The sequence below is a fragment of the Myotis lucifugus genome, unplaced genomic scaffold (assembly GCF_000147115.1).
Source record: "Myotis lucifugus unplaced genomic scaffold, Myoluc2.0 scaffold_4, whole genome shotgun sequence".
Taxonomy (NCBI): domain Eukaryota; kingdom Metazoa; phylum Chordata; class Mammalia; order Chiroptera; family Vespertilionidae; genus Myotis; species Myotis lucifugus.
This window is the reverse complement of record NW_005871052.1, coordinates 130,075-142,914: the sequence shown is the minus strand read 5'-3', so window position 1 is coordinate 142,914 and position 12,840 is coordinate 130,075. Positions and strand designations below refer to the sequence as shown.

Sequence of the window (12,840 nt, the reverse complement as noted above, 5' to 3'; positions counted from 1 at the left end):
GACAGCAACATTATTACTCTCCACCCATATAATGCTCTCTTCTCTACTACCTTTTTCAGAGGCAGGCAGGCTGGTGTTCTGGAGAAGAGGCTTTTACATGCCTTTGGTATTATTTGGCTGTTTATATTAGAAATTCTTAAAACTGAGGGATGTAATTCCACGCAGGTAAAAGTCACTCATCCTCCCATGCCAGTCTCAGATAATTCTTTTTCTCGAATACCGTAAGGACCTCACTCCCAATAGAAACAGAAAAAGACAATCCACACATTTCTCTGATAGCACTATGATATGTAGACAAGTTCAATAAATACACAGTAGGCATGCTATGACAATGATATCAACTATTTTTCAAATTTTAAAATTTCAATATGTCATAATATCTGTAGACAATAATAATCACTGATATTATTGAAAAGGCTAAGAGTTAACCAGAAACTCTCTACCTCCATTCCCTCTTTCTTCCTTCATCTCACCACATAACTGTAAAAACTTTTAAAATTTCATATTCATGTACAATCTTTTCTTTTTTAATACAGTGAAATAATGGAATCAATCTGATGATCAGAAATCTTACCTCAAGCCTTAAGAATAATAATCTACCTATTTAAAGTTATTATAATTGTTTTGGTCCCAAAATAGTATTCTTGATAGCAAGGAGACAGCATTAGTAAAATTAAAAAACAGACAAAGGTTCCTGCTCTCATGTATAGTATACAAGAGGATTGGTGCATGAAATTCATGCACTGGGGGGGTGTCTCTCAGCCCAGCCTGCATCCTCTCCAATCCGGGACCCCTTGGGGGATGTCCCACTGCCTGTCAGACATCTAAACTGGCAGTCAGACATCCCTCTCACAATCTGGGACTGCTGGTTCCCAAACCCTCACCTGCCTGCCTGATTGCCCCTAACCGCTTCTGCCTGCCAGCCTGATCACCCTCTAACTATGCCCCTGCTGGCTTGATTGATGCCTAACTGCTCCCCTGCCAGCCCAATTGCCCCCAACTCCCCTCCCTGATGGCCTGGTCACCCCTAACTGCCCTTCCCTGCTGGCATGATCTTACCCCCAACTGCCCTCCCCTGCCTACCTGATTGCCCCTAACAGCCTCTGCCTCGGCCCCCACCAAGATGGCTTTGTCCAGAAGGAAGTCGGACATCCAGAAGATGGCCGATGGCTGTCGACCCGGTCTAATTAGCATATTACCTTTTTATTTGTATAGATTATATAGGATAGGATTGCTTAAATGGGGGGGGGGGGGGCCTTTTTCAGCAGGAGGAGATGCTCTTGGCAGACAAAAACACATAATCCCTATATCTGGACTGATAGCCAGCCATATGCACTATACTGCCAAACCGGTCATTAAAAAATTGAACCACTTTCTTACACCTTACACCAAACAGCTGTTGCCCTTAAAATCCCTTCTCAGCCTCCACCTTAGGTTCTGCCTTCACAGTTCACCCAGATTAGGTTCTGATTGGTCGGTTTTGATGCCAGTCAGTGTAAAAAGCTCTGCCTCCTAGGAAGCCATTGGTTCCTGGCACTTCACCCAGATTAGGTTCTGATTGGTCGGTTTCGATGCCAGTCAGCATCAAAAGCTCCACCTCCTAGGCAGCCATTGGCTCCTGACACTTCACCCAGGTTAGGTACTGATTGGTTGGTTTCTATGCCATTCAGCGTCTCCGGGCCTATCTCTGGGCCTGATCAAAGAGGCAGGGCTGATTAGCAGCCCCTGCAGAGGCCCAGGCTGCTGGCCAAGCCCAGAAAGAAAGAGAGAGGCAACAGCTGATCAACAGCTGTCACAGAGGCTGCGGATCAGACCCTGCCTCTCTCTCTGCAGGCCTCTCTCCAGGCCTGATCCACAGCCCCTCAGCAGTCAGTGCTGGGTCCCTGAGCCAGCACCGACTGCAGTCAGCACTGACTTCCAGTGTTTGGTGAGCCCTCTGTTGTTAAGGACCCTGGTTCTTTATATATATATATATATATATATATATATATATATATATATAGAGAGAGAGAGAGAGAGAGAGAGAGAGAGAGAGAGAGATTATTATCCTCACTTTACAAATATGGAAATTGAGGCACAGAAAGGTTAATTGCAAATCATAGAGCAGGGTTTCAAACCTAAACAGTCAGGTTCCATCATCTTTTGCTCTTCATCACTATGCTCTCAGCTGCCTAAATTAATATGTAGCTTGTGTTAATATTTAGCATTAACATTTTAAAGACCCTGATATTTTCTGCTTGAATAGATTTAGCAAATTAAAAAAAAGAATAGAAAACAGTATACCCAGTGAAATTTCAATTTCAGATAAACAAATAATCATTTTTTAGTATAGGGTTGTCCGGTGGAATATTTTGGACATACTTATGTTAAAAAATCATTTGCTTTTTATCTGAAATTCAGACTTCACTGAGCACCCTATAATTAATCCACCAAACTTTGCTTTAAGAAAAACTGTTTATATGTGTTTAACCCATTTTTTTAACACTAGTTTAAAAAAGGAATATTTTCTTTTTGGCACACCTGATATGCTGTGGAAGTTTCATTGAATTTTCTTCTAATGCCAGTGTGAACACTTTTCAGGTTAGCTAGTTTGAATGCTTACTGCAGACCACAGTGATCTCTCCTTCTTTTAACTCTTAAAGACACTTAGCAGTCTATGCCACATGATTTCACACTTAATTTCCCACTTCTGTAACTTGTTGACTTTTTTCCAAAATAATGTGTCATATCCTTAATGACAGGGACTGGGTATTATACATCTTCCAGATTCTCATGGATATAATATTTGTTATCAGCATGACATTTTATATGAAATAAGATTCATTTTAATTCATAATTTATAAGAACTTGTTTTGCCAAAACGCTAATATAAGGATCTAGAGCAGTGGTTCTTAACCTTGGCTACACATTAGAATCACTTGGGAATCTTTTTAAAATCCTGATTTCTGGGCCTCATCCTCCGGAAGTTCTGTTTCTTTGTTATGGGGTGAGGCCACAATATTAGTAACAAAGAAACAGAATTTCCGGAGAATGAGGCTCAGAAATCAGGATTTTAAAAAGATCCCCAGGTGATTCTAATGTGCAGCCAAGGTTGAGAACCACTGATCTAGAGTAAAACAGGGCCATAATTGGTTTTTGAAGTGTTCTATCTTACATTCTCAGGTTGGTGACCCTTCATTCCTTTGTTATTAGCTTTCTATTTTCATTTATCAGCATCATTTATTGTTCTGTCTCCCTAAAGATATGTAAGAATTTTTGAATAAAATGTTTCTTTTCCACATTTGATGATGGTAACACGAGTCACTGTTCCACTCAGACCATGGACACTTCCTTATATTCATGCAGGTCAGGTCATTACACAGCACTTGGTTATTTTGTTTTTGTTATTGTTCCTCAGTTTGGAAGAGGGAAACAGGAGTCTTGCTTGTGCTGAATGTAATCTCAATGACACCAACAAAGGAGGGTCCCTTGAGCCAGCTGTGTTTAGGGCAAAACTCTCAAATCAAATAATAAAGTATAATTTGTTTGTTAAAGAATAAAAACTAATGACCAGGTAGGTGGTTGTATTTTTCCACTACTGAGTGAGTCAGCTGATTTCAGTTTCTATTTCACCATCATCAAAGCCCAAAGGAAAGAATTAACCCAAGAAAAATGGGAAAGTAATCACTGGAGTCATATAGAAAGTCTCTAGCAGCCTTGACTTTAATTTTTAGAAGGACTTTTCCATTCTGAGCATTTACCTGTGTTTATCTCATTTTTTCTACAAAGTTCTTCTCAACCTTTATATATAGTCATCTGGGCTCTAAGCAAGAAGTTAAAATTAAGAGCTTGTTTTCTAAAGGGATTTCCAAATGCTTTTACAAAGCATGGTAGGTTTAACAAATTTAATAAAAGCAGTCTCCACTTTGCTTCAATAAATGAAGAAGTTGTTTCTCCTCAGTTAGATAGCAGTTATCCTATCTTTAGTGTTTAGTTTATATTATTGCATCATATGTGTTGATAAATGTTTTAAAATATACATTTCAAACACCAGCCTTTAAGATAAAATAAAATAAAAAACACTCAAAACACTTTCTCCATGGATTATAAAGGATGCTCTTATTTAACTGACAAGCTGTGTTTCTAGTACTTGCCCATATTCAATTCCATTGCCAATTAGTATTTTTTAAGCCTACATAATAAATTCCCACAAACTCTGAGCAAAATGTAGGTGTCATTCAGATGTGAAGACCTATTACAAGATTGAAACAGATTTCTAATGCATTTATCATTCATTTTGTAGCATGTGATTTTTTCTAAAAAAGATGAATGGTTTGACAGTTCCCACTCATATACACTGAAACATAATACACTTGTACTAGTTTGGGGCTATTATGGACCTTAACATGCAGTGTGACCTTGGTCTGAGAAAACATGTTTGGTTAGCACAGAAACTTAATCATAAGAAGTCATTAGTAGAATCCTTCTTCTTTACAGCCCTTTTCTAGGACTAGGAAATTTATTGCTTGTGGGACAGGTAGGATATGAACAATGGGCCAAATAGAGTCCAGGGTTATCTCATCTGTGTGAAAACTGCTGCTGAAAATCAATGTGACCTCTGCTACACTGTCATCGCAATTCCCACCCTCCGTGTCCTATTTGTCTTTTGGTAGAAGCTTAGATCTGTGTGCCTGTCTCTATGTGTCTCTCTTGGGCCAGATTATCAAAATGAATCATTGCCTGCATACCTCTTATATTTCTATTTATTTTCCTGGTGTTGACTAGGTCTGATGAAATATGATTCTTTTTGCATTTGATCCTCACTGCAGCCAGTAACACCTAATTCAACCATGTCTATCTCTTTAAAGAAGAGTAATACTATTTGAAACTTCAATCTCCTGTACAGGAACACAAACCATAGACCATACAACCTGTCTTCATAGACAATAGTAATTTTCCTTTTAGCCAATTTAGTGGCATTTCTTTCATCTCCAAATAGAAACCTTTGGGCAATTTTAATGTGGTTATAATTTTGTTTTATGCATACTGAATGTATTGCTTCTTTTTCAGGCATCTTATTTGTAAAATACTCCTCAGATTGTTACCACTGAGTTAAATGTGTGTGTAGAGCAATACATAACAAGAAATCCATTAATTTTAAGAATTCTGCCACTAATACAAAATATTTATTCAGGGGAAATATTAAAATCTCCAAATTAGCAGGAAGTGAATGTTCTAAGTTTGTAGCAGTTCATTTTTTAAAAATAGATCTTCTAGGCTACATAAAATTTTACTTTAAGATTTATAAACATCAATAAAAACGTATAGAACCTCTTCCATTATTATTAATTTTGGTAGAGCATTATGAAGTCACTCTATCCATTTAATGCACTCATGTGCAAAAGACAAAATACTAGATAATACAGAATTCAAACAGTACAAATAAAGTATAATATATCCTGGTTAGTTATTGAGAAATGTGCTTTAAAAACATTAGATCTGTTGCCTAAGACATATTTTAAGATTTAGGGTGTTTTTGTTGTTGTTTTTTGAGATATTTCAAGTGTTCAAATCTTGTATTTGAAATAGATCACAAAATTTGTGATAATGTGCTCATTTCCTCTGAATTTCTTCACCTCTTACAAAACTGCCATGGATAGAAAGGAAAGAAGGGAGAAAGGAAGAAAAGAAGGAAGAAAAGGAAAGATAGAAACTAAGACAGAGAGGGAGGGAGAGAGAAAAAGATAGAGAAAAGGGGAAAGAAAAGAAAGGGGGAAGGAGAAGGAAGGACAGAGAGGAAAGGAAGGAGAAATGTTCTATAAAATGTTAGAGTTAATATTATAAGAGAGTTATAGAAAACACTTTCATCACATGTTTATGATTAAAATTTATTATTATTTGTATATTTAAACATCAACTTTTAAAAATGAATTTATTGGTATGACATTGGTTAATAAACTTACATAGGTTTTAGGTATACAATTATATAATACATCAGAATTTCATTTTTAAGATTTACTATAAAAGCACTCCAAAAAAATGTTCATTGTAGCTTCCTGTGTTAAAAGAAAAGTAATAGGTTTATTTATGCATTTAATAGAATTAAGACAGATAAACAAATACTCTTTATAACATTTTGAATATAAATAACATGAAGCTTTAGTGAAAATAATTTTGATTCTCTAAAAATAGTTGCTGAGCATTTTTATCCTTATAGATTTTAAAACATTGGAAGTTGTAAAGGTGATCTATATTAAAAGCATTTTATTCAGAGATAATGCTATCTCATCTCACAGAAGGTTCCCACAATTCTATGCCACAGCTTCCCACACAAGAATTCTCATAACAAACCATGTTGACTGTGAAATAAATGGGGTTCAAGCCTCTGCACATTACATATATAGAATGCTTACAATTGAAACATGAGGTCTAACTGTATGACAAATCCATATTCCCTACAGGAACCAGAACCAATAGCTAGGTTTGTGTTTTCAAACCCTGTGAAAATTGGTTAGTCTGGATATAAGCCTAGTTTTTGGTGTGTGTTTTTTCTTGTATTAGTCTCATAGCATATGGAGTTACTGAAAATTCTTTTGACTAGAGACAAGCATATTTTCCAAACTTTGCTTATGCCCAGTTACTGAAATAAAGAGACTGTAGTGAGTAGAATAATTTTGTTTGAGTTGCTATGATTCACACCATCATACAGTGTTGTTGAAGCTATTTAAGAATACCAGGGTTTGTTTGGTTACATTGCAAGAATGCCTCTTTGAATGAGTTTCCTTTTACATATGTCAAAAAAATCCCAATTCCTAATTGCAGAGGAAACTTTGCTATCTGGTTCATACATCTCACATAAAATATTTTCAACCAGAATTCAAGTGGATAGACAAACAGTTGGCTTCTCAAAGTAAGAGGAGATTCATATCTATCCAAAATTATTTTGAAACATCTTATTTTTATCTTTTTATCTGAGATTTAGAGAAAAATCTTATTAAAATAAAGAGAATATGGGCTGAAACCGGTTTGGCTCAGTGGATAGAGCGTCGGCCTGCGGACTGAAGGGTCCTGGGTTTGATTCCGGTCAAGGGCATGTGCCTGGGTTGTGGGCACATCCCCAGTAGGAGATGTGCAGGAGGCAGCTGATCGATGTTTCTCTCTCATCGATCTTTCTAACTCTCTATCTCTCTCCCTTCCTCTCTGTAAAAAATAAATAAAATATATAAAAAAGAGAATATGGGAGAAGAAAATAAAATTAAAAGGGGAAAATGATACATCTCTTTTTACAAGACAAATGATTTTTTTCATGAGAAATATTATTGGAAACAAAAGGTAACACTAGAATCTAGCCAAATGTCTATCAACTAGTGAATGATTAAACTAAAAGCAATATATCCATGCAATGGAATAATTTTCAACAATAAAGAAACCAATGACTCATACTACAACATGGATGAACCTCAAAACATTATACTGTACTTTACATCCCTTTGACTATTTTGTAACTACCAATCCGTACTTCTCAATCCCTTCACTTTTTTCACTGTTAAACACACACACACACACACACACACACACACACACAACATGCTAAGTGGAAGAAGCCATTCACAAAAGACCATGCATTATACGATTCTATTTATGGAAAATATCCAGATAAGGCAACCCTTAAAGTAGATTAGTGGTTGCTAGGAGCCAGGTGTGGGAAAAGAGATGAACTATAAATGAGCATGAAGGGTATTTTGGGTTGATTGAGATGTCCTAAAATATATTTGTGGTGATGGTTTCACAACTCTGTAAATTTACTAAAAAGTCATTGAAGCATACATTTAAAATAGGTGAATTTTATTGTATATGAAATATTTCCCAATAAAGTTGTTAAAATGAATATAGATAGATGATGATATAGGTTGATAGATGATGATAGATGATAGATAGATAGATAGATAGATAGATAATAGATAGATAGATAATGGATAGATGATAGATATAGATAGATAGATAGATAGATAGATAGATAGATAGATAGATAGATAGATAGATGAAATATATATTTGAAAAGAAACAATTAAAAAGCAGTTTAAAGTCTACCAGGAAATTATCTGATTATTTAATTCATAGGTATTAATAAACATATCTTAAATGTGTTTCTCCAAATATCATTACTCTTTAGCAGTAAATGTTTTATTTGCAATGACTCTTTTCTGAAACACTTATTTTGAGAAATCAGAGGGAGCTGGGGATTATATATGCACAACTTCCAATTAGGAGTTTTTATTTAGTTTTAGAATCAAAATCTTTATAGATGCTATTAGAAGTGAATAAAACTGAACATTTTGAGTTGTTAATTTGTGAATCTTCTGATGTTAATTTTGTATTTCGCAGAAGAGGTACCAGTTCAAATCCCAATGATGAAGTCAACATTGGACAAGATCCAACTCACTCCTGGGCAGGCATTGCCTCCTGGATTCCCTGGACCATTCATTTTTGCTGATAGTCTGTCTTCTGTGGAAACTCTGTTGACCAACATTCAGGTCAACAATATTTCTATAAACAAAATAAATGTAATACAAGACATTAGCACCTACATATATTATGTCATATTTGAGAACTGAAACATATAAGATGAACCGCATTCCATTTGCTGTACTTTGACAGGGTCTACTGAAAGTGGCTTTGGATAATGCTCGCATCCAGGAGAAGCAGATTCAACAAGAAAAAAAGGAACTGCGAATGGAACTCTATAGAGAAAGAGAAATTAGAGAAAACATTGAAAGACAACTCGCAGTTGAGCTTCAAAGCAGAAGTAAGTTTAACAAGATCAATTATGGAGTGAATACTGTGTTGGTGATATTTTCAATAGTAATATAAATATTTAGGGATAGCTTAGAAATGCTGAAAACAAATGCAAGCTAGGAATCAAATACCATTTGTAATCTACAAGGTAAGATATTTAATCTATTTTTTCATAATAAAAACAATGAATTAGATATGCATTTTATTCCAGTTGCAGATTTGGAACCATGAATATTCCTAGTGTTCTCCACAATTTTATAAAATACACCTACCTGTATGTAGATAATCTAACAAATCTAGATTCTGGGGTTATAAGTTAAATAAAATTCAGTTCCTTTCCTTGAGAGATTTACATTTTAGAGAGCTAGCACAACTAACCAGTTAATTTCAAGAAAAAGTGGCAAGAGCAATGAAGTACAGTATATACGGTTATGTAGAGAAAGGCTAGTTAGTATAGCTTGGTGGTGGTGAGTGGGTAGATAGTTGAGGAAGACTTCCTGATGCTCACATCTGAACCTGTATCTTGAAGATTTAGTAAGCTATGAAAGGGCATGAGAGTTCCTGAGTTATTTTAACATTCTAGACCAGGGGTGAAGAACCCTTTTTCTGCCAAGGGCCATTTGGATATTTTTTAAATATATTTTTATTGATTTCAGAGAGGAAGAGAGAGGTAGAGAGAGAGAGAAACATCAATGATGAGAGAGAATCATTGATTGGCTGCCTCCTGCACGCCCCCCAATGTGGATCAAGCCCACGATCTGGGCATGTGCGACTGGGAATTGAACCTCAACCTTCTGGTTCAGAGGTCATTGCTCAACCACTGAGCCATGCCAGTTATTTCTTCTTTGATCTCTTTCTTAACACACCCGTTGTTTAAAAACATGTTATTTAGTCTCCATGTGTTTGAATGATTTTAGTTCTTTTATTGTAATTGACTACTATTTTCATATCATATAATTTCAATCATCTTGAATTTATTGACTTATTTATGTCCTAACATGTGCTCTATCTTTGAGAATATCCCATGTGCACTTGAGAAGATTGTATATCCTATTGCTTTGGGATGAATTGTCCTGTAAATATCAAATAAATCCATCTGATCCAGTGTTTTGTTTAGGTAGCTGTTGCCTTATTGAGTTTTTGTCTGGAAGGCTTATTCAATGATGTCATTGGGGTGTTGAATCTTGTATTATGACTGTATTTCTGTCAATCACTTCCTTAATGTCCAAGAAAATTTTCTTTATATACTTAAGGTGAACATATATTTCAAGGGTTACATCCTCTTGTAGGATACATTCCCTTAATATTATGTAGGGACTTTCCTTGTCTCTTGTTATGGCCTTTGTTTTGTCTGATATGAGTATTATTATTGCAGGTGGTTTTTTGTTTGTTTGTTTCCATGTGCATGTAAGTTTTTTTCCCATCACTTCACATTCAGTCTTTGTGTATCATTTGCTCTGATATGGGTCTCTTATAGAAAGTATATAAATGGGTCATGTTTTCTTATCCATTTCGCTAACCTGTGTCTTTTGATCAGAACATTTAAACCATTTACATTCAATTTTCTTATTTATAGGTACTTATTTATTTTTTATACCTATATTCTTCTCTGTATATATTCTTTTTCTTCTTCTTAAAGCAGGATCATTAACATTTCTTGCAATACTGGTTTGGTGATAATGAACTCCTTTATTTTTTTGTTTGTTTGTTTGTTTGTTTTTGTTTTTGTCTGGGAGCTCTTTATTTTTCCTTCAATTTTAAATGAGAACCTTGCTGGGTAGAGTAGTCTTGGTTGTAACTCCTAGCTTTTCATCACTCTGGATATTTCATGCCAATCCCTTCTGGCCTGTAAAGCTTCTGTTGAGAAATCAACTGTCAGTCTTTTGGGAGCTCCCTTGTAGATAACTAACTGCTTTTCTATTGTTGCTTTTAAGATTCTCTCTTTGTCTTTAATCTTTGCCATTTGATTTATAATGTGGCTTAGTGTGGGCCTCTTTAGGTTCATCATTTTTATTGTTTAAAGTATTACAAATAGTAGTACATATGTCCCTTTTTCCCCCCATTGACCTCCCCCAGGGCTCTCCCATCCCCTGGCACATGCCCTCACCCCTCTAGTGTCTGTATCCATTGTTTATGCTTATATGTATGCATACAAGTCCTTTGGTTGATCTCTTCATTGGGACTCTCTGTGCTTCCTGAACTTGTGTGACTTTTTCCTTCACCAGGTGAGGGAAGTTTTCAGCCATTATTTTTCAAACAGGTTCCCTATCCTTTTCTCACTCTCTTCTCCTCCTGGTACTCCTATCATGCAGTTGTTGTTATGCTTGATGTTGCCCCAAAAGTTTCTTAGACTTCCCTCATTTTTTTTAAATTATCTTTTTTTTGATGCTCTGTGTATCTGCTTATTGTTATCTTGTCTTCTAAATTGCTGATTTTATACTCTGCTTCATCTAACCTGATGTTGATTCCTTCTAATACATTCATTTCAGATATTGTATTCTTCATTTCTGACGGGTTCTTTTTTTACAGTTCCTATGTCCTTTTTAATGCTTAATATCTCTATGTTTAATTCCACACTGAGTTTATCTATTCTGCCCTTTGGTCCTTGAGCATTCTTATAAACATTATTTTAAACTCTGTGTCTGGTATTTTTGTTGCTTTCATTTCATTTATTTTTTTTCAGGAGAATTTTCTTGTTATTTCATTTGGGACATATTTTTTGTCTCTCCATTCTGTCTGTATATTAGGTATATCTGCTATGACTCCTAAACTTCTTATAATGGGTTTATGACGAAGGTATCTTGTTGGGCTCAGTGGCACAATCTTCCAGATCACCTGAGCCTAATGCTCCAGGAATGTTTTTTTGTGGGTTATGGGTACCCTCCTGTAGTAATCACGACTTGAGTGTTGTTGGCCTTTTGTGGGTGGAGTTAACCCTTCAGGCTGGTTGAATATGAGGATAAATCTAGATCATCATATAGGAGACACTATAAAGTGACTGCACCACAAAGCAGAGTTGTTCCCAGCAGGGTCTGGTGCCTGCTGGAATCCCTCTTTGGTGTGCTGCTTGTGTGGCTAGTTGGGTGCAGCTCTGGTGTGTTCTGAAGTCCACTCAGGTTGTATTGGTTCTGGGTTTACTTGGGTGGGGTTCAGGTACAGGTTAATGTCAAATATTGTATGTAATCAGCTTTGAGCTACCTGTCTGGAGCTACCATGTTATTCACTATGGCTGCATCTACTGGGGCTGGGTGTGTGTGGGAGTGGCCAATTTGTGTAAAAGTGTTGGCTTCCACTAGCTTAGTGCTGGGAGCAGGTATATAAATTGTCTGAGGCTCCCTGAGGTTCACCTCCATTTGTCAGCTACTCCACCTTACCCTGAGGTTACATGGTCCTCCCCCAGAGCCTTCCAAAGAAAGAATGTAGAGTGGATCCAGTCTGACCACAACTCACTGACCCTTCAATAGGTTGCGGGCTTGTTAGTGTAGTGTGACTGAGGTCAGAAGGATGTGGCTATTGTGTCCCATTCATGGGGGCCACATGATCAGACACTCAATGAGGAGAAAGTGGTCCTTACTCCAGAGCCATATTTCTCAGTCTCTGCCAGTGTTTTCAAGTATAGTTCAAACAGGAGGAGCGAGCTGCAGGTTCAGGTTGGGTGCAGCCAGTTGTCCCCTTTACAGAAGCAAGCTCTGCAAATGCTGTTAGGCTCTTATTATCCATAAAATTTGGGTCATTGGTTGATCATGGGTAGTCCATCTCAGCATATAAATTCCTTCTTGGGATCACATAAAATGATTTTTTCTTCTTGAGTTCCAAAATGTAAAGCATTGCAAGTTAAGGTAGAGTTATTTTTTAGCTTTCATTGCTCTTTCTGCTTACAAAAAAATGTTGTTGTGCTTTTAAAGGTTGCCAAAAATTGTTCTCTTTAAAATGGATGGATGGATAGATAGAAAGAAAAATGATAGATAGATAGGTAGATAGATAGATAGATAGATAGATAGATAGATAGATAGATAGGAAAAATATGCTTGAAACTTTAAATTTTAAAAAACATATCAGTTTTAC

The 12,840-nt window shown here is 36.2% G+C and overlaps 1 protein-coding gene across 3 annotated transcripts in view; it reads left to right on the top strand.

Moving 5' to 3' along the window:
• DACH2 (dachshund family transcription factor 2) overlaps nucleotides 1-12,840 on the top strand; it is a 664,401-nt gene that overhangs the window by 624,804 nt on the left and 26,757 nt on the right. For all 3 annotated transcript variants that reach the window (XM_006082802.3, XM_006082800.3, XM_006082801.3), the window contains 2 exons: nucleotides 8,365-8,513; nucleotides 8,638-8,785. In XM_006082802.3, coding sequence (XP_006082864.1) covers nucleotides 8,365-8,513; nucleotides 8,638-8,785 — 297 coding nt within the window. The remainder of the gene's footprint in view (nucleotides 1-8,364; nucleotides 8,514-8,637; nucleotides 8,786-12,840) is intronic.